The sequence below is a fragment of the Oryzias latipes genome, chromosome 6 (assembly GCF_002234675.1).
Source record: "Oryzias latipes chromosome 6, ASM223467v1".
NCBI lineage: Eukaryota > Metazoa > Chordata > Actinopteri > Beloniformes > Adrianichthyidae > Oryzias > Oryzias latipes.
The window spans coordinates 15,751,365-15,777,263 of record NC_019864.2 but is presented as its reverse complement, the minus strand read 5'-3'; the positions used below and the strand labels follow the sequence as shown (position 1 = coordinate 15,777,263).

Below are 25,899 nucleotides of genomic sequence, written 5' to 3'. Positions count from 1 at the left end.
AAAAGCCATCAAGTAAATTGAACAAAAGGTAAACACAGCCATATGACACTATGAAAAGTAACCTGCTATACATTCGGCTTGGCTGGAAACATTTTTTAAAGTGTTTTGATGGTAAAAAATGAAAAAGTTTGTATTAGAGCAATAAAAATAACTTGTAAGGATATTAGTAACTGTGTTCCATTAAAAGCAAGGCATCAAAGCCTGACTGACTTATGTAGTTGGTGTTATTTTTAGATCACAATCGGAAGTGTTAGATTCCCTGACGTGGTATTAGAAAGGTCATTGCCTGGTTGCCCTGACTCACACACACACAGTTGCCCAACAGGTTTGTAAGCAGGTAGGAGGCTCATGAAACAACAAGGTAACACCAAAATCCCTCAGAGGAGATTTAAAGTCTCAAAATCTCTATTTTGAAACAAACACTAAGACTTTTAGGTTCCGGATGGAATCGGCTTCCACTCTCAGGTTCCGGCAGACTGTAGGTGATTCAACGTTTGACCTGCAGTGTTTATTTTATAAATGAAGACCGTCAGGCAGGATGCGACCTCACTAAACATGGCACAGGATAAGCAACTACACTAGCAGAAGTGGTGTTTTGTTTTCTTTAATGACAATTGTTATAAATGAATCGGGTCATAAATGCTGCTCTTTCAGACAAATGTACAACTTTTCCAGATAGACACAGTTTGGGCTGGTTAACTGTTAGCCGGGCAACATTCAGTGTTGTACAGCTCCTCTGTTTTTGGAAAATATCTGCAAAGAAATTGAGTTAATATTTAGATGCAGTCATGGAGGGGCAATTCTCAAAACGATACTATAAAAAGCTTTGTCATATTAACCTCCTGACTACCAGCAATGCAATTTCTACACATGAATATCTCGTAACCACTGCATACTACTAAATTAACTACTTTTGATAACTACAGAGGACATTTGGGGCTGTTCAATGATGCTAAATGTGAAAGGGTCGGGCTCTGGGAATAGTTTTTTCTGTGTGTGTGTGTGTATTTAAACATTTTTGACTGGACAGATTTTTTTCTGGATTAGATTCAGTGCTTCACCTTCGGTAACAGATCAGAATCATTGCCACCATGGCCACGCCCCCAATCACCAGAATCACTGCAAAGGCGATGGAGGCAGCAGACGGTCCAGAGGACTCTAGATCGCAGAATGAAATGTTCAGGATTAGGATAGTCATGCGCATTGAACATTTTGTAAAATGAGCTGAACTGACCCGAGCAGATAAAGGAACTAGCTGTGTTGAAGCACTCCAGGTTTTGTGGACATGGAGAAATCGGTTCCTCACATTCATTGATATCTAAAAAATAAAATAAAATAAGTGAACACTTTTTGCAGCAGGAGTTTATGGTGGATAAAACAAACAAAAAGACCCTTATTTTTAAGGCAAAAATATGCAAATTACTTTCTGCTACTGATTTTTTTGATTAAAAATAAGAGCACCTCATGAAGCTGACCAAACTATGGTCATTTTTTTAAAAACATTCACATTGAATTCATGCAACATAACTTCAGTTTACAGTTCTCACCATGACATGCTGGTGGGCTGGAACTCCACTGCTGGCTTTTTGGATCACAGCTGATTGATGAAGATCCCACCAGCTTAAACCCAGAGTGACACTGATAGAAAATCACAGAGTTGCAGAGAATGGAGTAGCCCGACTGAATTCTGGGTATTGGACCGCAGCGGGGATCTGATAAAGAGAGAGATAAAAAGAAATGACCCCGATTTTCATCTCGGCATCTCCTCTTGGCTCCTCACCTGTGTCTGGTTCCTTCCAGGGGCTGAGGTCCAGGTGGGGAATGAGTGGGTGGGAACAGGCCAGCATATCCTCTGGTCTCTCAGTGCGGGAGAATGGGTCCACAGGGACCCGGGTGATGTGGCTGTTGTCACAAATGATCCGGGACAGAGAGACTGTCCTTAGTTGTTCTTTTTGACTTCTGCTGAAGACTCCTTTCCTTTCCCACCAAAACCTTTTTCAAACAAACACATTTACATTAAACTTTTTCCATCAGTGCTATTATGGACTCTGTTTAGTTTTAGTTGTACCTGTCCCCGTCCCTGAGGGCTCTGAACTGTCTAGCCAGGAGGCAGGAAAGGAGTGGTCCGACTCGACCTCCGGGCAAGGCAGGCTCAGATATGGCGCCCACCCACACGTCGATGTTGTGTGGGGTCCCATATAAGAGCTGGAATTTATGGGCCAAGGTGAAGTTACCCAAGATTTCTGCAAGTTCTGATGTAGTGTTGGGAGCAGAGAGTTCACAAAACCTTCTCCATGAGCTGTATCCTGATCAAGAGCAGGAGAATAAAAGATACGAAGATTGATTTTTCTACAGTCTTTAAGTATGGGGATGTAGTGGAAGAAAAATGGTTAAGATATTTTGTAGAAATGCTGATTTTATTCAATTAGAACTTGTAGAAAGTGGGTTACCAGGTATGCCGTGATCCCGGCCCCTCTGAAGGTTCAGGGCGCCAAGGTCCAGAGGCATCCCTCCCTGAGCCTGGAACAGCCGCTCAGTCAGCTCCTCCACCATCATCTGACCTGGAGTTTGGAGCTTGGCTGGTGACAGTAGGAGACCCCGCAGCACAGGGTCGATGCCACCTAAAGCACCAGAAGAAAAGGACATCTCGACCCATAAAGATTTTTTTATTTTATTTTAGAAGAAGGCACAAAATACCTTCCTGTGTGACCCTCCAAGAAGCAAACAGCGACTGATGCAGGGGCAGTGGGGGGTATTCAGAATTGTAGGTGTATCCTGGCCCCAGCCTAGTCACCACCGGCTGCACGGTGACGTGGGCAAAGCGAAATGCAGCAGTTGCGAAAGTGTTGGCAATGCTGGGATCCACGCCAGGATGGTATCCGTGGTAGGGAGGCATCAGGCGAGACATGACACTCTCACCAAGGACCCGTGGCAGGTAATGCTCCCATGTGAGGATCTAAAGTGTTTTAAAAAAAAAAAAAAGGAAACCTGATGGAAAAAGTCCACGGAGTGATGTGCTGATGATGCTGTACATACCTGCTGCATGGCCCCAATGATCTTGCGAGCCTCCTGATAGAGTGTGTCTGGGCTCCAGTGAGGGTTAAGACGGTGTAGCTCTCTAACCAGTCTATTGTGCTCTCTCAGAAAGACCGTATGCAGAGCAATGAGGCCTAAATGTTCATTCACTCTGGAGTCACCTGTAAAAATACCAATCATGACCAGAAGCTACTTTAACCCTTGTGCTATCCTAGGCGCTTTGACAATGGGAGTGAGGTCATCTAGACCCCACAAGACAGTGCGCTGAACTTTTTTCTTCAATGATTTGTGATCTTCACTGGTTTCCATGGATTACATGAAATCTTCTCCACCTTTATCCACCTTTGTCATGGTAGGGAGAACACGTCAATGGTCATCTTGACCCCATAGGATAGCACAAGGGTTAAAGCAGCCAAACGGCTGATATTCAGTCACTTACCAGCTTGAAAGCATGACGTTATGTTCTCTTGCAACTGGGATCTGTCTAAGGCCCTTGTTTTGGTGCTGTTACGAGGGCCACAGGGATCCAGATGCGCCTGCAGGCGAGGCAGGAATGGCATTAAAGGCAGATCCTGGTCTGAGTGCTGCAGGTTGACGGCCATTGCTCCGAGAGGAGAGGACTGGTTCCTCAGAGCTAAGGCCTGTTCGGCAGAGCTGCCGTACACCATGTTGGCATCTATATATGAGGTGATGGCGTTGAGCTGCTCCCGGTGGCGATGAGGCAGATCTCCAGGGCTGCAGCTCGGAGCAGAGCGGAAAAAGGGCATGCAGCTCTGGACACCATTACGAGGATCAGACAGAGGAATCTGAGGGAAACAAAGACAAAAAAATGCAGCCCTCTGATTTCACATTTGAACCAAAAGGAATCTAGCAGATCTAGTGAGAGTTGGTTGTGAAATGTTGCCTTAACTCTGTTTTTCCAACCGTTTTTGCACCAAGGTACACTTTTTCTTTAATAAAAATCTCAGGGCACAACACCAACCGTAAATGCAATTAAAAAAAGAAACTCTGTAGTCTGTATTAACAATACACAATCATTCTTATCAAAGTGTTTTAAATAAGAAAAATTTCTTATTTTTCCTATTTCTACCTACTCAGTGGGATGAACGCAGCGCTGACATACTAAATGAAGGGAAATTAAATAATTTCCCACACAATCTTCCACAGCACACTAGTGTACCATGGCACAGGGGTGTGAAGCGCACCTGGATGGGAAAGCAGGGCGTGTTTCTGCTGCAAGTGTGCGTGCAGTCCGCTCCAGTCTTAAAGGTGACTGTGCTGGGACTCTGCGGGGTCAGCACCAGGTCATGGTCGATCCACTGACCCCAGTCCACCAGCATGTGGGACAGCATGGAATCCTCCGATATGTTGCTGTTGTGGGTGAACAGCACTTCCTGTGACACGAGCCGCACCTGGACAAGAACCAAAAAAAGAGCTGGGTGTCAGCATCTGTCAGGAAGGGAGGGGACGGGTGGAGTCTCTCACCGGGGGCAGGCTGAAGTTGTTGTATTTGTGTTTGGGGTCCCATCCACGAGGCATCCCCCACACATCCTCATACTCCGGAGGCAACCAGCGGGAATATGGGATGTTGGCAGCTCCCCATTTTGGATGCTGCCTGAACAAAGAAACAACAGAAACATTTGGGAAAATGGATGAAAGCCCATTAACAGCAGCACAGCTGTTTTCCTACCACCTCACCGCTGACCTGTTGTTGCACTCCCCTGTGATGGACCTGTAGCGCTCAGACAGACAGTCAGTCTGACAGGTGGGTGTGTGCACGTCAGTGGCGCAGCCGCTCACCTGCAGCAGATTCTCCATGTCTTGTTCACCGAGCAGCTCTGAGAGATCAAGGAGGAAACATCCTGACAAACTCAAGAGGCATTACATAAAATTTTAGCAAAATGTTGATGAATTTTTGAGACAGACACAAGCATCTCCTAAAAATTGCCTTTTAGTACCGTATGGATTAGGCTGTTTCATGGTGTTGGTGTACACCATCTCCCTGATCAGCTCCACCGTGTTGTCCAGGAGCTCAGCAGCCTGGATCTGAGTTCTGGTACTAGTTTCAATCTGCTTAAACTGAGCCAGCAGGTCAATGGATCTGAGAGAGCTTTCAGACCAAGACTTTTTCACCCTAAAAACATGTATGTTATTCCGTCAGTCAGTTTCTGAGAGATACGATCATATAAGTGCAGAATGAAATCTGTCTACCTTTCCTTTGTGTGGGCATAGGCAGCATCCGTCAGCTCAGTCGCTCGATGCAGAGCCTCGTTGACTAACGCTGACCCCAAATACACAGTTCCTGACAATACAGAGCAGGTTGTAGGACATTCTCACCCTGATCATCAAAAGATGCAGCATAAAAATCCTACCTGAAGTGCCATCCAGCACTCTGTTCAGAGAGCCATGCTCGGGAAACGAGAGCAGAACAAGAGTCAGTCCAACCAGAGAGGCAGAAATCTGGAAAGGGACGTACCGCAAAATATCTGATACAATTCATCAGATTAATTTCAAGAAGAAAAAGCAGAAACTCACCACAAGAGCCATCTCCATCCTGCTGATCCTGCGGCTTCTTACTGCTGTGCTCCTTCGAACTCAACCAGAGAGCCAGCCGGTGGAAGTGAGCGTGTGCCTTCAGGTGTTGGGCTTGCTGTGTATAAATTGGCAGCGAAGTCATTAGGTATGTGCAGAATCCTCTTATCTGGGCCTCTGGTGACAGGAAGGCAACATCAAACACAGAAGTCGACCTAATAACCTTTCAAATCAAATTTACTTCTGCCTTTTCTCCCTCGATGACAGCCTGTCAGGACAGAAACTCGACGAAGTTCAACAGTTCTGACATAAAGGACCGATTGACCCAATTATTCTAAAAAGTAGCAGAAATGTTCTAACGGAAATAAACATGACATTTTAATAAAGGTGCAAGGGAGAAATAATAGGATTATGTTGGTTTTACTTTTTCCTAACCCTTTTTGGATTTGTAAAATTAGATATTTTGTTTAAATAAGTTATTTTATAATATATTTACTTTTTTAGGTGCATGCTATATGCTTTTCATCCCCATATGAACATAAGAAAAAAAAGTATTTTTTTTTAAATTGTCAACTTTTCTTAAAAAAAAAAAAGAATCCTCTATGTTTGAATCCAATGACTTCTTTCTCGTCGACACAGGTGTTGGAAGACACTGGGGATTCTGGGAAATGATGCCAATCATCAAAATAAAAGAACAAAAAATCTTTTGAATGAAATTACCCCCCTACTCATAAAGAGTGGATCTGTCCGATTGGAACTTTTTAAAAATCAGGCTTGAAGACGTCTCACTCTCTTCTCTCGCCTCTTTGATGTTCCAGGTGTGTGATAGCATCAGCCCCATTTCATTACACCATTATTCATTTTTATCTCTCCTGACCCACATTACACATCACATTTGACAGTATTTACTGGAAGAAAAAGAATATTTCATGATCCTCAAAAAGGTTTAGGGGAGGGAATCTGGACCATCCGATGACTTTTAAAGAATCCAAAACTGCATCAAAAACATGTTTTCTTCTACTCAGCTTTCATCCTCTGCAGCAAATTGAACTAAGTTGTCTTAAAGAAAACACCGTTATATTCCATAATCATGTCCAAAACTTTCTCAGTTTTTGTGATCTTTTAAGGGCTACAGCATAAAAAAAAACATGGTAGTAAAGCACAAATTATTCATATTTACTGGAGATTTTTTTAACACATTAAAAAAACAACAAAATATGAGGGTTCATTCAGACTTTTATTTAAACATACAACATTAAGACATTTCACACAATCAATACATTTTTAGAATTTATTTAGTCTTTGTTCATAAAGATAAAATATTTAATGTTTTATTGTTAGTGCTTAAAAACCAGGGTTTTTGTTAAAAAACAAACAACTTTGGGATGTCAAACACATTAAACAGAAAACACTGTTGTTAAATACTTGTTTTGTTTTTCTACTGGCTTTAAAAGGCATCACCGACTTAATGAAAGCTTTCATGTTTGAAGGAGAATGAGAGAAAACATCCATGATGTATTAGTTTTACTTTTTAGTTTATAACCTTTAGGCATGTTGAGACCAGAGGAAGCGGTCACAGCGCTCCAGCATGGTTTGAATCATCGCCCTAAAGAAAAAACACAGCAAATAAAAAATCTTTGTATTTTAAGATCATCTTTGATATGCCACTTCTAAAACATTTTTCATTAGTCTTCACTAATCAGACAACGGAGCTTTGAAGGTGAAAACCCACCTCTGCCTCCTCTCGGTGACCCTCAGCAGCTCACACACCAGTTTGGAGTGAGGAGAGAGGACTAGCTGGACTCCGCATTCCTCCAGCATCGACAGGGCGCGGTCCGGACCGGCTGTGCGGGCCAGCATGAGGGTGAGACTTTCAGGACTGATCCTTCCTTCGCAGTCAGTCGAACAGCTGCTCCCGTTCACACCTGCGGCTTGCTGGGAATTTGCTGCAATGTCATGGTGCTGCTGAGACAGCTGGATCAGCAGCTTCCATTCTTCCATAGTGTGGGGTTCAACACCTGGAATAATTTAAGAATGCACCCCAAACATTAATGAGACTAAAAAAATCCACAAGATTTCTTGTCATTAAATAGCAAAGATTTAGTGTGAATTGATCATCAACTCAAGCTCACTCATTTCTCAAATATGTCCCTTAATACTGGCTGGGTCTGCTGACATAAATAATATTTCAATTTAGTCAGCAGATTAGTTAGATTACACAAATATTCAGCTTCCCTGCTTTTATTCTAACCTCAACAGCTCTAATCCCACTTAAAAACAAAAAGTAACCGAGTGCACATACATAAAAGTGCACTATGCTCTTTCCATCCTCACTTTGGGATGTTTATCAGAAAAGGATCAATTAGAAATTTAAAAGATGAGGATAAGAACCCAGACTGCAAAAGTCAAAAGCTGCAGAAATACTGTGCAGACAATCTTACAATGCTGGGTCTCATCAACTCCCAGCAACATAAAATGCACCAGAAGTCTCTAAAACAATGAATAGTTAATGTACAAACATGATTAAAAGTTCATCCTAATATAATAAGATTGATAACCTATGAGATTTGTTTTCTATTGGAATTCTCATGGATTTGTGTTGCCTTAACTTAGCGTTGCATGGTTACAAGAGACTTTTTTTTCCCTTTAACATTTAGGAAATTTTAAGTTGATTTGATTAAATCTAATCAACCCTCATGACTCAGACTTTATTCCATTTTATTTATAAACGCAATTGAGTTTGTTAAAATCGAAAGTCTGATGACAGACCTTTTGGACTAAATATATTAGTGTTTTTTTTTTTTTATTCGAGTACTGTTTTCAGCCATTTCAGTTGCTTCAATATTTATTTATATATTTTTTTAACCAAGGTTTGCATTAAAAGTTTCATGGCAGCAGGTTTACCATCAGGTTCCTCCAACAGGGTGATGTCGTCCAGCTGACAGATGGCTGAGAAGGCTTCAGATCGATGCTGCAGCTCCTTGCACAGATGGAGGTAGCCAGTCCAGTACCTGTCAACACATTTTTGTTTGAAATGACTGCAGACCTCACCTCTAAATATATTCCTGACAATGCTTTGAAGTTTGGAATTACCCATGACTCCGACACATTTCGGCCATTTTTTGCTTGGAGGAATAATCTGCAGGCAGGCGGATCAGCAGAGAAAGAAGTCGTCCATAACCCCAAGGGAAACAGTGCGAGTGCCACCTTCAGCAGAACGCAGTCATTTACACCAACACTTATTCTTGTTCTACAGCTTCACAGCTCGTGATGTGGCTACAGCAAAATCTAATAAATGCACGAATAAATGTATAGCATTGTTAACCTTGGCTGTCCATTAGGATTCAGTGTGTCACAGTGTTTAGGTGCATCATGGGTAAGAGCCAGCTCCAGCCAATCCTCTCTCAGTGACTCAGGTTCAAGTAGGGACTGCAAAAAGTGTAATCTGGCAGAGAAAATACTCTAAGATTTAGAATATAGAAGAGTTTGGGGTTTTTCCATAGAATCATTGAAGCTGTACCTGTTCTCCTCGGGTCTGGACTGCACCAGATTATCCAGGTACGCCAGGAAGTGGCTTCGGTCAGCCATAGCCACAACGTCAGCAGGAGTTATGGTGGGGTAGAAGTGGGAAAAGGAGCGCACAGCTGCCTCCCCGTGCTTCTCATACAGCCTGGGTGACAGGACAAACGGTATTTTAATCCTACAACCCCAAAATTCTCAGACAAATGGACAGTTTTACACTTTTTTAGTTGTCCTTTAAGCACAGGATTCATCACAGTGGGTACAGCCATTGTGTTTCTGAAGCAAATTTTTTAAATAAATAGCTGCAGCCAGAAGCCTCCTTTTTAGGCCTTTTATTAGGTACTAAGATTTTTTTTTTTAAAGTCCCACTCCAGTCATCCACTGATCAATTTAAAAAGTGTTCTGAGAGGTCATTTATTTATGATTGTGCTGTTTTTAACATAAATCCCAAAACCTGTGACGTTTTCTAGTTTCTGCAGAACGGCAGGAGTTCATCAGAAATTACTTCCTCTGCACCAACAGTCCCGCCCATCCGTCCACCCTATTTCCCCATCATTCCTTTGTTTACATGGCCTCCCACTAACTTACAGCCCCTCACAACCCCATATAACATTACAGGTTCAACAAAACTACCGAGCAGTATTGGAGCTATCCAGCAGTTTTGAGCCAGATATCAGCTCAGGCGAGGAAAACAAAGACGTACATGAATCTATTTGTCTGCAAGTGGATGCATCACGATGGAGCAGAGCAAGAAGCTTGAAGCTTGCGGTTCTAGGTCTTATGCCTCACCTAAAAGGTTTTTCTGATGACTTTTTCCCATCTGTTCCTTATTCACAACAATTTCAATAAATAAATACTAAGACATACAATTTCAAGATTAATTATTTTTATACATGTCCTCCATCATGAGAAAAATGCCACAAGAACATGTTAAAAACACCAAAAACATCATTTTCCACGAAGTAGTTCTGTAAATAAATCGCCTGCAGCCTCTTGGCTTTGGATTTAAGTATGAATTCAGCTCACTTAATAGGTATAAGCTTAACAACTATAAAAACCATGCTACCATGTTCACAGCAAAAACTTATACTTTTGTCTAAGTTGTTAATGTCTTTTGTCCGTGTTGGCGTTTATAAAAAATAAAAGCTGATGGTGACCTGTGCAAATGAGCAAGCAAAAGAGGAGCTTTCCACGGCTGCAGTTCTCTCAGACTGCGCAGAGATTTGAGCAAATCCTTTTTCTGAATGACCTCCACCACATTACTGGTCTGAGTGAGCTCTGAGGAGAAGAACAACGACAATTCTGTTATGCAGAAAAAAAAATTGAAATAAAGCAGTATGTTCATTTAAAGATAATAAAACAAAATAATAAATAAATAAGTTTCCTCCACTCCAGTTGATGTGAGCGTGGCAAAGTGCCACCTCTTTTTTTCTTAATCTTGTTTAATGTATTAAATTGATTGTACAAACATGCTAAACATATATTAAGTTGGTTTTACTGTAAAAACAGATAAAAGTCTTATCTACTTACTGTCTTTCTTTGAGAATGGAGTAAATTAGAAAATGAAAAAGACAAGTACAGTCGCTCAGTTCAGAGGTATTTTCTCACCAAACATGGCCTCCATGAAGGAGCTCCTCACATCAGGCTGCTCCTGATAACACAGCAGACACATTCTCCGCACGCGCTCGTGGTCCAGCAGAAAGAAGTAGCGTCGCAGAAACGTTTTACACTCCACTCCTCCTTTCTGCTTTTTAAAGCAGCTTAGCTCAGTGTAGACAGTAGCTAACTCAGTGAGTTTGGATAGCAGCTCCGATGGGATAGGCACAGGCGGCATCACTCGGAGAGTCTCTGGAGGGCTCCCACATACGATAACTTCCTCACTAAAGTCGGATAGCTGCTGGATCTCACACTGGTCAACTTTTTCTTCAAGCTCTGAAGACTCCCTGCTCTCCACTGTAACAGTCTCTGAAGGTTTCCCTGGTTCTGACAGGAGGTTTAAAGTGCTGCTTCTCCCCAGCTCTCCTCCATTCTGGTTTGATTCACTCACAACAGCTGATCCGAGGTTAGAAGGTCCTAAGATTCGCTCAAGAACTGGCAGCCACTCCAGCAGGGCTTCTGCCAAGTGAACTGGATCTAGTAACACCAAAGGATCTTGTATTTCTGAGCTAATGTCAAAAAACATTAAGACAAAAAAAATAGGACACATTTGTTACAACTTCAATAGAAAAAACAAAACGGTTATTCAATCTTGCAGAGCATCACATACTTACAAAGTTCGCTCTGTAGCTGACCAAAGTTCTTGCATGTCTGCCTCCTTGTTCAATATTTCATCACAAACTCTGAAATATCAACCGTGACTGTCTTAATTCTACCTAATCTTAAATTACAAAACAAACAAAAAAAGCACACTCAACTTACTCATTCTCCATTTCATCAGAGTATGAATTGACGATGGTCGATGTTTCTGCTTGTCCGCTCTCCTTAAACTCAGGACGCTGAAAGAGCTCAGAGTTCATCTGGAGGGTGTTGATCTTTTCCGTTGTCTTCTTGACGAAACTAGAGACACTGGGAGGAACAGAAAATAATCTAAAGGCAAGTTTTGCTACATTTCAGGGGACAAAACGGCTTCAGATGAAGGACAAAGTAAATTTCAAAAACATTGATTGGGACAAAACTTGACACATGTAACATCAAAGATGAACATCCTTTCAGTGGCAGAAAACTGTGCTTTTGGTAAAAAAGAGGAAGTGAACTGCTTGAAAACACAGCTGCACTCGACTTTCGGTGCTTACAGAGAAGAACAAAACATCTAACCGGAAGAAAAACCACAAATATTTCTATTTGCACTGAAAAAGCAACTTGTGCATGGGTCTTCTATTTAAACCTGGATGCAGCTGGGTTTTATAGTTCTCTTTGGTTCTTTAATTCACCTGTCTTTGACGGCCTGCAGCGCGATGCGAGGAGGTTTGGAGCGGAATGAAAGTGGGAGATGAAACGGCAGCCCTTGCTCTGATCGGTCGGCCTCCGTGCGCTCGCTGCTCTGTGGATCTTAGTAAAGATGGAGGCGAGAGTGGGAAGAAAAACAGATGGATGGAGTACTGAGGGGAGCGACACGAGGCAGTGGAAACGATGAAAGTGAGCGGAGAAAACATGCCAGACAACACTGCAGGGAAAATGGACACAAAATGCTGTACAATGCAAATAATCGTGACATGTGATGGAAAAAAGAAAAAGAAACAATGCCAGCATTTTGACAAAGTACAGATTTTATTAGTTAAAAGTAAGTAAAGAGAACCATCAAATGCACATATCAGCACAGCAAGATTTGTGATTAAAGAAAAAGCAAACAGAGGCTAATTTTTAAATTATTATCAGTTACTTATATAATTTGATATTCTAACAAGTCAAAATAGTGTTCCTCCTTTAAGGTATTTAATTTTTTTTTAAGTTTCAAACTGACAATAACTTTTGCTTTAAAATCACTAGAATTAAGCTTTAAAGTGCAAGCGTAAAATTAAGCAGATAAATTATTAATAAAAAAAGAAAAAACATGTAAAGAGAAACAAAAACAAAGAGGTCTTGTGTTTGATTTAGTATCACTCAAAGTTTTTAGAAAAAACTCCCAACAGAACGCTGATTTAATAAGAAATTGAAAAAAAAATGTCTGCAAACTAAATAAATAGCAACAACCTTGCTGACCCCTCTGTCATTCAGTAACTTACCGTGATCAGGCTGATCCTCTTCTGGCACAAAGCTGAACTCTTTGAGCTGCTCCTCTTCACACATGGACTGATTCATGAGGGAGCTCGTCTCCTCATCCGACTGACTTCCTCTGCGGCTGATCACACGATAGATTCCACAATCCAGGACATTGAAACTCTCCTTAAAAGACAATGTTTTGAACATCCCTAATTAATAACAAAAAGTTGCACTCTTTAGTCTCAGTTGTATTATAAGGATGACAGAAACGTTTTCATTTCAACAGTAAAATTTTGCCCTAAAGAATGATTTAACTTTAAACATCTTCACAACCACCTCTTATTAAAAAAGTGAAATACCTTTTTTTTTTTTTTTATTTCTTCACCTACATTTTTGAATTGTTAAAACCAACTAAAGAAAAACATCAATGGCTGACTCGTTACCATGGTAATCTGCCACAGAAAAAGGTGTACATTTGGTTTTAAACCACGTTTTTCTGTTCCAACAATTATTGAAGGCGTTCTTTCTTACATGGGAGGAGATGCTGCTTCTGCGGCTGCTGGAGGCGGAGTCCAGAGGCTCCAACTTTGTGATGACTTCCTCTAGCTGGCCAATCAGCTCTGAGTGTGTGCTGGGACTGAGCTGAGACTTCAAGTGTTCAAGGCGGTCGATGGGAATGGACTTCCTGGCCTGGATTCAACAGGTTGGATTAATAAATGTTCAAGCCTTAGAGCCTCAGGCAAACCATGTCATTTCTAAAGCAGGGAATGAAAACATAAACACACGGCAGTATAGCTATGACTCATTAAGTACAATAAGCTGGATCAAATACTGATGTGTTTTTGTATTGTAAAAAAGTAAAACTTAATAAAAAGGATGAACTCATTGATTACAAAACAGTTTACCAATCAATTTTAATAGTTTCAATTTTTGTGGTTTTTACATAATAAACCCAGAGAAGGCCGATAACTGATGACTCTGCACGAGACTATGCTAGTTAGCCTTGCATCATCAGCTGAAGCCCTCTTACCCTGCTGGTGGTGATTACGTGCTGGAACATACAGGCGACGGTTGCAGCAGGAACCCAGGACTCCCTGCGGAGCAGACGCTCAACGCAGCGATCTGCAGACAGCATGGACAGGTGCGAGAGACGGCCGTTGCCATGGAGACAGAAGAGCTCACCTCTGTAGACCGCAATATCCATCAAATCTAATACAAAACATAGTAGGTTAAGGTTAAATATTACTGACAACACTTGTGCTATATAGTCATATATTTTATTGAAACATATTTTTATACTTAGTCACCTAAACCTTAAGTCTTGCACTTTGCTGGACAGTCGTGCAATATATATCACTGCATACTTGGACTAAGAAAATTTTAATTTGGAATAAAAAAATGAATTGAAATGTACCTTTAGTGGTTATTAAATAGAGTTTTGGGATATTTTTGCAAAAATATATTTTTTCACATCTTTAAAAGAATAAAACAGCACTTATGTGGCTTCTACACTCCTCCAGTCTGCTGTTAAGTTACAGTAGAAATCATCTCATCCACCTTTGACTTCAGTCCACAGAAGCACTTGTCCATTCTGAGGTATGAAGACATAAATGGCTGAATCTGTCCAGGTCAACAGGTTTTGGTCTCTGTGCACATAAATTAAAACATCAATTAGACAAATGATGGACTCACAAAAATGTGGTTTTATAAAATGCTAGTAAAAGCTTAGATTACCCAAAGAGAAGCAGTTTAGGAAAGGCCAGCGACTGTGGAGTCCTCTGCTCTGGACTGTAGCGTGGCTCTTCTCTACAGGAAGAAAAACAAATACAGTAGGAAGAACAAAAACAATCGAGAGACAAAGGAAAAACTTGCCTGTAAGTGATAAGAGGAAGTGGAGGACATGCTAGTAACTGTTTGAACTGATGGGTACTCAGAACTTCTCCATTAAAATTAGCCTCCCATATTCTGGAACCCGGCCGAGCACAGTACAGCAGAGGAGACTGGCCTAATAACCCCTTGCTGTGTGAGTAAAAACAGGCGCCGTACTCCCCGTCGCGCTCTTTATTTCCAACGCGCCAGAACTTCTCCCTGAGGGCAGCCAGAGATCAATCATTATTTACGTTTAAAACATAAGTAAACTAAAAAAAATGTATTTAGAGATTAGGATGTTTTAGGTCATTTTTCCAAATGGGACGAGCACATTGATGAGCATTCATTCTCCAGGAATCCTTTGAATAAGCTCCTCCCTCATACTTTCCACAGTAGTTTGCCAAGCTGTCACTGACCTCTCTGTGTCAGCGAGGTAACAGCGACTTAAGGATGACACCAGCAGACGGCCATCTTGGCATCCAAGCTGAACAACTCTGGAGTCCACAGTGGTGACAGTCTGCACCGGGAAGATGACAAATGCTGATCCCTACAAACAAGAGAATACAGCATGAATACAAGTGAAAATCAAGTAAAGATGGCAGCACCAATAATGTTTTTTGGGATAAAGACAACACAGCAATGATATCCTGATTACTAACACGCTTGCAAACTTATTGTAAATATAAATACAAGTTACTGGTAAAACTTTTTTTTTTCTTGAGTATTTTTGTTTGGAACACTCTAAGGTCTTAACCTTGCCGAGTTTAGAGGATCCTGCCCGCAGAGACGTCACTTTTCCTCCAGAGTCTCCCACAAAGACTCGGAGTGTACTGGTGTCCCAACAGAGCGCTGTGATGGTCTGACCTCTGTGCTCCCACGACACGCTGACCCTCTCCGGACGACCTCGTCGCTCCAAATGCAGCTCCCACACCACGACCAGACCCTGGCTGGATAAGCACGAGTCATGAGGGCAACACAAGGAAAATACGACCAAAGCAAGAAAAAAAAACAGTAGCTTTGCTTTATTAACAAACTAACCTTGTTGCAACAGCGACAAAGTCTTCGTCGTGAGGGCAGCAGGCCACATGTGCAATGGATCCCTCCTGAAAAAGTTGTTTTTTCTGTAAACCTTTGATAAGACTTACAAAAAAAATATGTTTCTAGTATAATTGTAAACCTTATGAGTGAGGATGAGCTTTTGTTTCCAGTCCTCCTTCTGAATCAGGTGCAGGCCTCCAGCTGATGTCCCCAATGCCAGCCACTTTCTAGATACTGCCAAGCAAGTGCACTGAAACACAAGAGAAACTCCCTTTACTTACAAGAATAACTTCATTCTTGCATTTTTTCTACAATAACTACAAGAAATTAATCTTTAAACACTAAAATATAAATTAACACACATGTATCACATATTATTTAATCTGAAAAAAACAAACATCTGATGTGACACAGTGGCAAAGCCTACCTTCAGCCTGCCTGAATCCAGCCGTAGAGCAGAGAGAAGGGGATCAAGGCAGTCAAACTCCGCCAGCACATGGCTGTGGTTCTCAGGCACAACTGGAATCAGGGTCATCCTCACTGATGGTCAACACACAGGTTCATTAGGCAAGCAAACCCCAAAATGCAAAAAAAGCAAAAGGACTGTAGGATGAAGTCCTAGCAACACCACAGCCTTCAGGCAGCTGTGCCTTCATCACATGACGACTGTCAAAAGTGCATCGACCCTTCTAAATTAACCAGTCATGACTTCACTTTACACTGCAGCCTAAAAAAAGGGGTAAAAACGGCAATCGGAAGGGATCCAAAATTATTATAGCAGCAAGTTTTATAAAGTTCAAGTAAACAGTAGCGTTAGAAATCATCATGCCACCATCAAACATGCACTTTTCACGAGTATTTTAATGAGAGTTGAAAGAGGAAACAACTATTATGTTAAGGTGGTTGAAAAGTCAGTACAATATTGACTATGTAGGCGTTAAATCTGAAAAATAGATAAATATGTTGTATCTAGCAGGAGAAACGTCAGCAAACGCTTCACTCACTGAAATAGCGATGAATGATTTATTAATCGCAATGACTTCGTTGTAATTCTTTTGAAAAAGAGTTTTCTGTTTACACTTTGAGGTGAAGGAGTCACGTTTGAAGACACAAAAAATGAAACAGACTGACTCACACACACACACATTAACTCTAAATTGTTAACAACATTGCTTGCTAGCCTCCGTTACTAACTGCCGCTGCTCTGCTGTGTAGGTCAAGTGACAGAGAAACAAACCCCAGCTGCTAATTAGCAATTTACGCCACGACTTTGCCCCACACAGTCAAAAAATTAAAATGATCGAAACCTCACCAGCGGCAGCATTAACGCATTTTGAGTAAAAAAATAAAAAGTGATAACAAATTAGCCTTTAGCTAGCATTCGAAACTTAACGTTCTCCTTCGTTTAATGTTAGCTTGACTTACCAACCGGAAGGGGTGACGCTTGAGTGTTACCGCCTGTCAAACAGTGCTTATTGCGATTTTTACATCCCCGCTTTTGTAGATTTTGTGGAGGCAAGCAGCGGTGAAGCCCACGCCAGACCCGTGACAGAAGCACTCAGCTGATGAGAGGGAGGGGAGGAAGAGGGGCGGGCATTTCCTGAAAGCCGCGTGCCTCTGGATGGGTTGTCAATCATTCAAGGATCTAAGGAGCCCATTCAATCAATACAGACGCAGGAGAGAAGCTACAACATCTGATGCTTAAAACTAAAGTGGACATAACTGGATTTTAGGAGTCAATTAGAAAATAGACAGCATCAACAAAAACCTCACTTTATTTCTGTATTCAGAACAGACATGTAATGAAAACATAACAAACCAGTGCTGGTGTGATTTGAACACACGCTAATGCACAAGAGTATGAAATATCTTAACAATATTGCTTTATTCTTGCCCTTATCTGCTTCAGATTTCCTTTAACACTGTTCCATGTGCTCAGATGGGCTTTTTGACCACCAGCCTCCTCCTGCTGCTCCTTGCATTCCTTAAAATGGTTTTGGCCATCTTCTTGTTGCACCTTACACCTTCAACTGTTGTCCTGAGAGACGTGTTCAGCTGCAATTTGGTCATTTAACGCCTGCTTCTCTTTCTTTTTCAAAGTCCCACTTAAACGTTACCAGCAGAGATTCTTTAACCACTTAGAAAACACACACAAAAAAGCATGAAACTAATTACAGTAATTTGTGACCGAGATGCAGTTTGTCTCTGTGGAACGATCAGGGGTTTGAAGCAGCATCTCTATATCACTAAGCCCTTAGGAACTATGTTCTGTTGGGCTGGGGTGTGCAGTCTCCTCACAGAGGTCCTGAGGCCTTCACTGCATCATCTGTCTACATTTCGTCTCTCCCGTGTTCTCGAACCACGAACACAGGTCAGGTTTTCCTCATCATCCGACGAGTTTGCCAGATGTGGAACTTGCTGTAGGCGGTCTGCAGCATTTCCTCCAAGTGCCCAGTGAGCTGTGGGAATGCCAGAGATTATACAAGCGTCACTCACATGAAACATGAAGTCATCTGCCAAACGGTTGATACTCACATTTGTACCTAAATACTGGCGCTGAAGCTTCTCTTTGAAAGGAGACAGCTTGGTCATCTGAAATCTTTCGAGGTTTGACTTCATTTTTATCACCTGGCAAAACAAAAAGCAAGAATGAGCTTCATCGTTTGTGAACGTCAAGGTTACATTTCTGTCATTAAATAGAGCAAATTGTGCTTCAAAATCTGGAAGATTAGGAAATATGCAGATGGTTTTAACATAGAGTAATTACCTTGTCCTCTAAAAATGATGTATTTACAGGAAAACAAGACCAGAAGTGTCTCAACAACTCTCCAGCAGCTACATAAAGATGTTTCAACTCCCCTTGAATGTCAGAAGGGACCATCTCTGTAGAAGGAAGAAAGGTGTTGCTGTTTTGTTCCCCAAAACTTTTTATAAAAATACATAATAAAAAAAAAAAGAATAAAACTTTTCTAAATGATTCCATCACCAGTGAAAACTACAGATTTTAAATATCGGAACTCTGCGTGACAAACGTACGATTTATGGCTTGCTGTGCTCCCCCCTGCATGAGGACACCCCCTGGAGAAAGCGCTGCAATAGCAGAACTTGCTGCAGTGCTGGACATTACCTGCAAAAAAGAAATACTGCAGATTAACACATTTATAAGTCAAATAAAATATCAATTACTTCAATTAGAAATCACAAAAAGCATATTAGTTCATTTTAAAGTAATATAGAAACTTTCATAATTTCTAGATCCCTTTAAAACCTCCACCAGCGTGTGAATGTGTGTGTGACTGTAAAGCGCTTGGCGCCTTGTAGGTAGAAAAGCGCTATATAAGTATACGCCATTTACCAAAACACCTAAAAATAATAAGGAAGCAGTCAGGATAATACGTCACAGATCTCTCCATATGATTCATTTTATTGTTTAACTTTGAAATGCAAAATTGCATAAAACCAACTAAAAAGGAGATTTAATCTTGAAAAAAATATATAACCTCAGTGCAGACTGTGTAAATAGCATCCATGGTGTGTCTTTGCTGTAGCAAGATGGAAGATTTAAAGTGAAGGAAACTGAATGCACCAAGACACAGAACAGCTGCCAAACCAGATTTATTGTTCATAAAATAAGAATATTCTGACAAGTGAGAGAAACATAAGAAAGAAATAATGAAAGAAGTGTGAGGAATATCAAGGACTGAAAGCAGATCGAGTTCTGTTCAGGGAAGTGCAGCACTATAAACTACCGTACATGGACTTTAAACAGAATCATTTTTAGTTTTAAGCCCACTGATAGGAAGAAAAACCTCATGGGTTACAAAGATCTACTCAGCAATCAACCACTGCTGAATCACATTGTTTCTGGTTAGATTGGAAGGCAATCTCTAATAATAAATGAGGACAGACAATCATAGGAAAATCTGTTTAAAGCATACCGAGAGCAGGGCGACTAATGGACCGACGAGCAGTTTAGCTTGAATAAAAACGCAAGGTGGGGATTTTTAAAAAGAAAAATGTACAGACCGCTAAAGTGTCTGAGACGGCAAAAGAAGAAAGAATTACCCTGTAAACGTTCACAAAAACATAGTAATGATCTAACCTGAGTAAGATTGGGTTTGTAATGGGCCATCTCATGCTGGATACAGTTCACCGCATTAATGATGTCTTGGCTGGTGGTATACTTCTGGGACTGCAGTGGGACAGGACCATGGGCATACCTTATTCAAAAACAAAACATGAGGTCAACTACATTGGCATCTTAAATCATTTTGCAGTTTGATACAACTATTCTCAATTACTTTGCATCCCGACATTTGATCAAATTCAAAGGAAATTTTGGTTTTATATAGGATGGAAAATTGTATGTAGTGTTTTTGTATCCGATAGGATTATATAGCCAGGAAGAAAAAAAGTTGCTAGACTTAAATCCAGACATACTCCACCTGTCAGACTTCTTAAGGTTTAATGCAACCGTTTTCCGTTTGCTTTCCCTTTGTAGATCCTCATATTCTATGGCTTCTTGCAATTTAACCTTAGAAAGCATAAAAAAACAGTTGAGTGAGAGAAGGAAAACCGCACTTTCTAGTAACGGTGCAGTAAAGACACAAACCTTTTTCACAGGAGGCTGAAAGAAGTCCGAATCTCTGGAGTTTCCATCTGTGCTGCTCGTCTCACTGGCTTGGTCAGCAGGCACCTCACTTGAAAAAAATGAGGAGTCAGTGAAGGGATGACGACAAAAGCAGCTTGCTTTTTAGTTTAGATGAAAATGTTGGCCTTTACTTCTTGCGTGAGCCTGCTGCCAGGACCATGGCACTGTGATGGTTGAACCGCTTTATAATGGCAGCATTGCTGCTCTCCTTCACTGTCTTGTTTGTGTTGGAAGTTGAGGGCAGTGCTTGTTTTATTCCGTAACCCTGGGGGAAAAAAAGATGTTAGGCTTTGCTGCTAAAAAATTAAATGAAACAAGCCTTAACTCAAATGATTAAGAGATAATATTGATGTGGTAGCAATGACAAACTGACCTCATCTAAGGTTTTATCCTCCAATGACAACAGGTCAACCAAAGGATTCTTCACTCCTTTATTTACAAGAGACATTAACCCTACAAAAGAAAGAAAGTCACTTGATCTTGTGGTTTTGTTTTATTTCTAAATAAGTGACAGTATCAAGAAAAAAATAACACAAATTCTAAAATGTTTACCTTTTTCATCTTGTTTGGCACATTCTGAGAAGATATCTTGTGTTCCTGTGTTGATGCGGTCTCTATGAAAATAATGGGACTGGAAAAAGCGTGTCCAGAACTCCTTCTCAGTGAGGCTATGTGGCACATTTTCACTGTACTTCTGCTTCACTGCAAGTATAGATCCACACGAAAATATTTAGTCAACAGGAACATCAGCTGCACATTTCATGAAGAAAATGATGAGGCCACAATGCCTCTATGAGTTTGTTTTTTCCTTTCTAATTTGAATCTAAAGCTAAACAAATTTTGCAGAGACCTTTTTTCTTAAGTAAAGCTTTAGTGTTTATGGGACGTATTTGTAACTGCTTACCTGCAGGGTATGTTCTGAAGATGGATTCAATGATATCTGTTGTCAAATTATATCTCAGACCATTACAGCCATCGGTCTGGGGTCGAATGTCAGCCTGTAGAGCACATACAAGATGTGTGTTAAAGTACAGCTGCATGTAGCTAGTTAAAGCGGAAAACTGTCCAGTTCAGAAAACTTACCAGAAATGCTCCAGATATGCCCACTTCCTGTTTGTTGGAGTAGGGTGCGGGCTCTGAGTTATTTAGACCCCCTAATCTGTTGGCCCAGAACTCCTCAGCACTGATCACTTGGCTTACAACAAGGTCTTTGTAAAGCTGGAAAAGCACTGGATCCTCTTGAAGCATTCTGCAGGATTCAAATGTTACAAACGTGAGTTCAGACATTTAGAGGACAAAGGAGTAAATAACCCAGGCCCAAATAAATTCTAAAACGACATGAATTTACATCAATTTCACCCCTGGCCTTTGATTTGAAAATAAGAAACACTTATAATGCATGAATTTTCAGTGTTTTTATTTTCATCAAATCATGTTAAGACAATCGATCATTTGTGCTCACTTATCAATTTAAAATTAGTCTCATATTTTAGGATATATCCCTTAAATAAAAAAAAGTATATTTTCATCATGTCAATATGCAATCTTTTTATTAACAAAAAAACTGTAAGTGCAATTGCTCAGACTTATTTTATTACTGATGATGGTCAAGTCAAGATAACCAACTGAGGTTCATGGATTCCACAGACTATAATAGGGCTGGGGAAGACATTCAAAGTGACACCATTAACACATACTTGGTATCAATCATATATAATGATTTTCTTCCCAAGACATGGAGAATGTAACCTTGCAGTGCCATTAATAAAAAAATGATAAAAGTGTGAGTATAAGTTACCATGCTAAATAAGTTAACAGTGGAATAATGGCAAACACTTTATGTATTGCCTTGAAGTTATGAGGTGTTCCATGTTGAAGGCTTAAGTCTACAACATGAAAGTATTATTATTGTTGCCAATCATTTACACATGAACTTTTGAGACTCTGACTTCAATTAACACATAAAAATAGGAAAAATAGCTCTGACCTGTTTTTTTCCTCCAGTTCTTTATTGGCTTTCTTCTTGAACTTAGGCAGTAGCTGCTGCAGCAGCTCCTTGGCAGCTTCTCTGTCTTTAAGTGCAGTGCTCTCATTGGCAAAGTGGAATGTGGTGCTCTCGCCTGTATGAAGGACCAATTGGAGCTGAACTTTGGCTTTGCCATCAGGGCTGATCTTCTGACCTGTACAACAATGCAACATGTAAACACACTTTGACATGATACCATTTGAGGACTGCTTGTTGTTTAAAAGGCACCCAAGACTCACAGCGGATGTCTGAGTACGGGTGACTGACTGTAAAGCGGTCTTTGCCTTCTGGACCCCAGGCTATTCTTTCAGCCATCAGGTAAAGTGTGCCATCCTGCTTCCTCTGGCGAACCTTTTTTACCACCAGCAAGACCTCCTCTGACAGAGATGCCATGGCTCAAACAGGCACCTAAGAAAACAGACGGACACACGTGACGTAAGCAACTGGGTCCTAAAACTTGCGACAAACAGACTTAACTCTTCAAAGATATGTATAATTTTTAAAGAAAGACCTTCCTATCATTATTGATCTGCAGCCAGATATAAATTACATAAATTCAGCAACATCAGGGAACCATATGACTGAAGGATGTTGACGACAAAGAGATGTAAGCTTACTGTACGAGGTGCTAAATCGTCCAAATCCTCCCACGCAGCATTAGAAAGTCTTCACACGTGCATTTCAAGACGCGCTGTAAATTTGTCCTTAGTTACATAACGCTAATACGATTAAAACACAAGTAAATAAAGAGAGCTAACCAGACTGACGTTAGCTAAGTGAAGAAGAAGAACGTAAAACCCAGAAGTCGGCAACAAACTTACTATACCCAAAAAATATATCAGCCTTTCGAAAAATACATTTTGGCAAGTACACACGTTATCTCAACATACTGTAAATGAAACTAAACTAACTATAAAACAGATTATTTTGTACAAAACCGTAGCTGTTCTGACAGTGAACAATCTGACTTCAACGCCGACATAACTGCCGAGTAGTGTGTTACACTGAAAATCCTCCGGAAGAAAATGTAACAACAGGCGCAAGTTCCTCTTAGTGTAGTCACAGGAATCGTGCAAAGTAAGATAAATCCTACTTTGGCACAGCACTGGAACCGAATCAGAACTGCAAGCCACACAATTTAAAAAAAGAAGAAGAAAAAATAAACAAATAAAATAAAATCAATACACGTGACGTAAAACAAAATAAAAGAGAAAACAAAATTATTCTTTTGGATCAAGACAGGGGTGTAACTCATTTTGGTTCGGGGGCCACATTCAACCCGTCTGATCTCAAGTGGGCTGGACCAGTAGCGTAAAGGCAAAATAAAGCTTTATTCTTGTTTTTTTTACCCAATTGGAAAACATGCCTCAACCAACATGGTAGCCTGATCATTTCTTATTACACGTTCATTCACAGAGGCCAATGGATCTTAAATAAAATTAATTTCACTTTAAAAAATATTGGTTTATTCAATTTTATACAGACTGAATATTTTAAACCTGACACTGAAGCAATCCTGATAATAAATTCAAGAGGGGCTACAGAAAAAAATTATACATCTTCCTAAAATGTAAACGTCCAAACGATGACAAAATTACACTAAATCAAACTTGCAAACATTTGTGAACATAAGAGTTTTGTGGCAACACATGCCTTCATCCTGACCTTTGATGAAGCGCCATCAGTGACCAAAATTACTTCATGTGACCAGTTCACTCCAACATTGTCCAGCACAGTAACTAGAGAGCTGACTATGTCATCAGTTGTTGTTGTGTCCATCAACTCCAGAAACTACACTGTGACGGTCTCTTCAACACCTCTAATAAATATGCACAGCTGTACATATCTGTGATGTTGGTGTTTTCATCAATAGTGACTGAAAATACAATAAATTACTGGATTCCTTCATATGGCCGGCCATGTTTCCTCAGAGATCTTGTGTCTGGAGTCGTAATTCTTGACAGACTCGTGTTTAAGGTCAACTGCTTTTTGGGAACAATACTTCTGCAGCCTTCAGCATTTTTCAATAAGTTCATCATCAGAAAATGGTTTGGATGTTTGCTCTTATTTGTTTGCAATAAGGTAGCTAGGTGTCACTGCTCCATCACTGACGTCACGGCTTCAGTAAATCCAGATGGTTATTTATCGGTCCAGCTAATAGTTGCTAAATCTTTTTTTTTTCTTAACTGCAAATGGTGAAACTTTTCTTTGTGGAGAGTTTCATAGTGGTGCTGAATGTTATATTCTTTCAGCACTGCAACCTGTTGATTACATACTAAGCATGCAGGTTTGCATTCAGCTCCGTAAAGAAATCAAACGCTTTCCATTTCCTGGAAAGCTCAGGACTTCACTTCAACCTTTCTTTTCTTTTTGACAAAATTTTGGTCATTAGGGTGTCACTACAGATCATCCTTCAGTGATGAAGCTCACAGGGAACCCAACTACTGCCTACCCAGACACAGAGCTCTTAGTTTTCGTTTTTGACACGTGCAGAGTTATGTTGTTTCACCTGTTAATCTTTTCCTTTGCTCCCCCTAGTGGCGGAATTGCGCATTTCCGTTATTTCTTTAAAAATTCATAACTCGCCACAGGAATGGACTAAAAACTTGCTTTCTTTTTTAAACATCCTTATGATTTTTACTCTTCATGTGTGGGCCGGACTTAACCACCTGGCGGGCCGGATACGGCCCGCGGGCCGTATGTTTGACACCCCTGGATTAAGGGATGCTGCTCACTTTATTTCTACCTGAATAGTACTTCCAATCGTAATTAGGGAAATCCCTATTTTCTTTTGCTTGTCGTAACTAAATAATGTATTTTTAAGGTCTTCTCTTAGAAAACAGCTTGGTCAATGGCTCCTCCTCTGCAATACTTACCTTTTCAAGGCAATATCACAGTTATGGACACAGAAGCCTATACACTGGACTCTCTGATACGATTTATTAGACTCTGACATGGAAAAAAATATAGGCAAAAATTCAATTGACACAATAATCAGAGTTTACTGAGTCCAAGTCAAGCATGCAATTGTGCAGGAAAAAGAGATATTTCTTCTAGAGATATTGCCCTTGGTAATTCCTAAAGCAAAAAAACATGAAAAAAACACCTAAAAGTGTATCAAACCAAGACATATATTTTTATATTATGTGAAAAGCTGGGCCTTCTCACTATTAACAGCATTACACAGTCAATGCTTGGTGCTTCCTCAAATAGAATTTGTCACATGCCCTGCCCCAGGTCCACCAGTTTTGACAGAAGCCCCGCCCCTCTATCTCGACAAAGGTTTTTGAAAGGTCTATCGTTTGTAATAAAATCAAATTAGGAAAATTAAAGAGCCCTGAATATGAAATTCAAAAGAAAAAATGAAAAATGTACCATCAAATTGGTATTTTGTATGCACAAATTTATGTTTTATGGCCACAATTCAATCAAATAGTTCATGGTCACAAATTAGCATTTCTATTAGCATTTTGTGGGCACAATTTAAAATTGTGTAGTTACAAATTAATAGTTTGTGGACAAGAAT

General features: G+C 40.5%; 3 protein-coding genes across 4 annotated transcripts; all 3 read right to left on the bottom strand.

Moving 5' to 3' along the window:
- Positions 1–91: 91 nt before the first annotated feature.
- Positions 92–5,695, bottom strand: LOC101167362 (eosinophil peroxidase-like). Its single transcript, XM_023955739.1, has 16 exons — positions 5,409–5,695; positions 5,248–5,338; positions 4,995–5,170; positions 4,742–4,874; positions 4,522–4,651; positions 4,242–4,448; positions 3,476–3,842; positions 3,037–3,197; positions 2,698–2,956; positions 2,451–2,621; positions 2,069–2,306; positions 1,781–1,992; positions 1,548–1,712; positions 1,235–1,318; positions 1,062–1,158; positions 92–753 (listed from the first exon to the last, which is right to left on the bottom strand). Exons 3-16 carry the CDS (start codon positions 5,032–5,034, stop codon positions 696–698), a joined length of 2,322 nt encoding a protein of 773 aa, XP_023811507.1. The 5' UTR covers positions 5,035–5,170; positions 5,248–5,338; positions 5,409–5,695; the 3' UTR covers positions 92–695.
- A 1,091-nt stretch (positions 5,696–6,786) lies between these two features.
- Positions 6,787–17,282, bottom strand: hps5 (HPS5, biogenesis of lysosomal organelles complex 2 subunit 2). Of its 2 annotated transcripts, XM_023955734.1 has the most exons (23): positions 17,122–17,281; positions 16,124–16,236; positions 15,836–15,946; positions 15,697–15,761; positions 15,413–15,605; positions 15,075–15,205; positions 14,662–14,877; positions 14,524–14,595; positions 14,347–14,435; positions 13,820–13,998; positions 13,321–13,479; positions 12,813–12,972; positions 12,021–12,138; positions 11,509–11,655; positions 11,361–11,429; positions 10,699–11,255; positions 10,248–10,368; positions 9,089–9,238; positions 8,894–9,013; positions 8,662–8,775; positions 8,473–8,579; positions 7,301–7,586; positions 6,787–7,174 (listed from the first exon to the last, which is right to left on the bottom strand). In XM_023955734.1, exons 2-23 carry the CDS (start codon positions 16,229–16,231, stop codon positions 7,114–7,116), a joined length of 3,333 nt encoding a protein of 1,110 aa, XP_023811502.1. In that variant the 5' UTR covers positions 16,232–16,236; positions 17,122–17,281; the 3' UTR covers positions 6,787–7,113. The 2 variants fall into 2 exon arrangements, with proteins under 2 accessions (XP_023811502.1, XP_023811501.1); XM_023955733.1 differs by having other exon boundaries at positions 14,524–14,877; positions 17,122–17,282.
- A 171-nt stretch (positions 17,283–17,453) lies between these two features.
- Positions 17,454–23,382, bottom strand: gtf2h1 (general transcription factor IIH subunit 1). Its single transcript, XM_004069585.4, has 15 exons — positions 22,991–23,382; positions 22,613–22,781; positions 22,335–22,527; positions 21,431–21,596; positions 21,252–21,345; positions 20,900–21,049; positions 20,721–20,800; positions 20,479–20,612; positions 20,309–20,396; positions 20,142–20,230; positions 19,799–19,916; positions 18,733–18,823; positions 18,464–18,579; positions 18,232–18,324; positions 17,454–18,155 (listed from the first exon to the last, which is right to left on the bottom strand). Exons 2-15 carry the CDS (start codon positions 22,764–22,766, stop codon positions 18,069–18,071), a joined length of 1,653 nt encoding a protein of 550 aa, XP_004069633.1. The 5' UTR covers positions 22,767–22,781; positions 22,991–23,382; the 3' UTR covers positions 17,454–18,068.
- Between the last annotated feature and the right edge of the window lie 2,517 nt (positions 23,383–25,899).

Excerpts from the sequence above, each read along its gene's own strand:
- LOC101167362 (XM_023955739.1), bottom strand. The coding sequence starts at position 5,034 with ATGGTGTACACCAACACCATGAAACAGCCTAATCCATACG. Across the intron at positions 3,198-3,475 it reads AACGTCATGCTTTCAAGCTG|GTGACTCCAGAGTGAATGAA; the intron begins GTAAGTGACTGA and ends GTATTTTTACAG. Across the intron at positions 1,993-2,068 it reads GCCCTCAGGGACGGGGACAG|GTTTTGGTGGGAAAGGAAAG; the intron begins GTACAACTAAAA and ends TGTTTGAAAAAG.
- hps5 (XM_023955733.1), bottom strand. The coding sequence starts at position 16,231 with ATGACCCTGATTCCAGTTGTGCCTGAGAACCACAGCCATGTGCTGGCG. Across the intron at positions 15,762-15,835 it reads AGCTCATCCTCACTCATAAG|GAGGGATCCATTGCACATGT; the intron begins GTTTACAATTAT and ends CAACTTTTTCAG. Across the intron at positions 7,587-8,472 it reads CCTGTTGGAGGAACCTGATG|GTGTTGAACCCCACACTATG; the intron begins GTAAACCTGCTG and ends AAATTATTCCAG.
- gtf2h1 (XM_004069585.4), bottom strand. The coding sequence starts at position 22,766 with ATGGCATCTCTGTCAGAGGAGGTCTTGCTGGTGGTAAAAAAGGTTCGC. Across the intron at positions 21,050-21,251 it reads CTTCAGAACATACCCTGCAG|TGAAGCAGAAGTACAGTGAA; the intron begins GTAAGCAGTTAC and ends CTATACTTGCAG. Across the intron at positions 18,325-18,463 it reads CATCATTTTTAGAGGACAAG|GTGATAAAAATGAAGTCAAA; the intron begins GTAATTACTCTA and ends TTGTTTTGCCAG.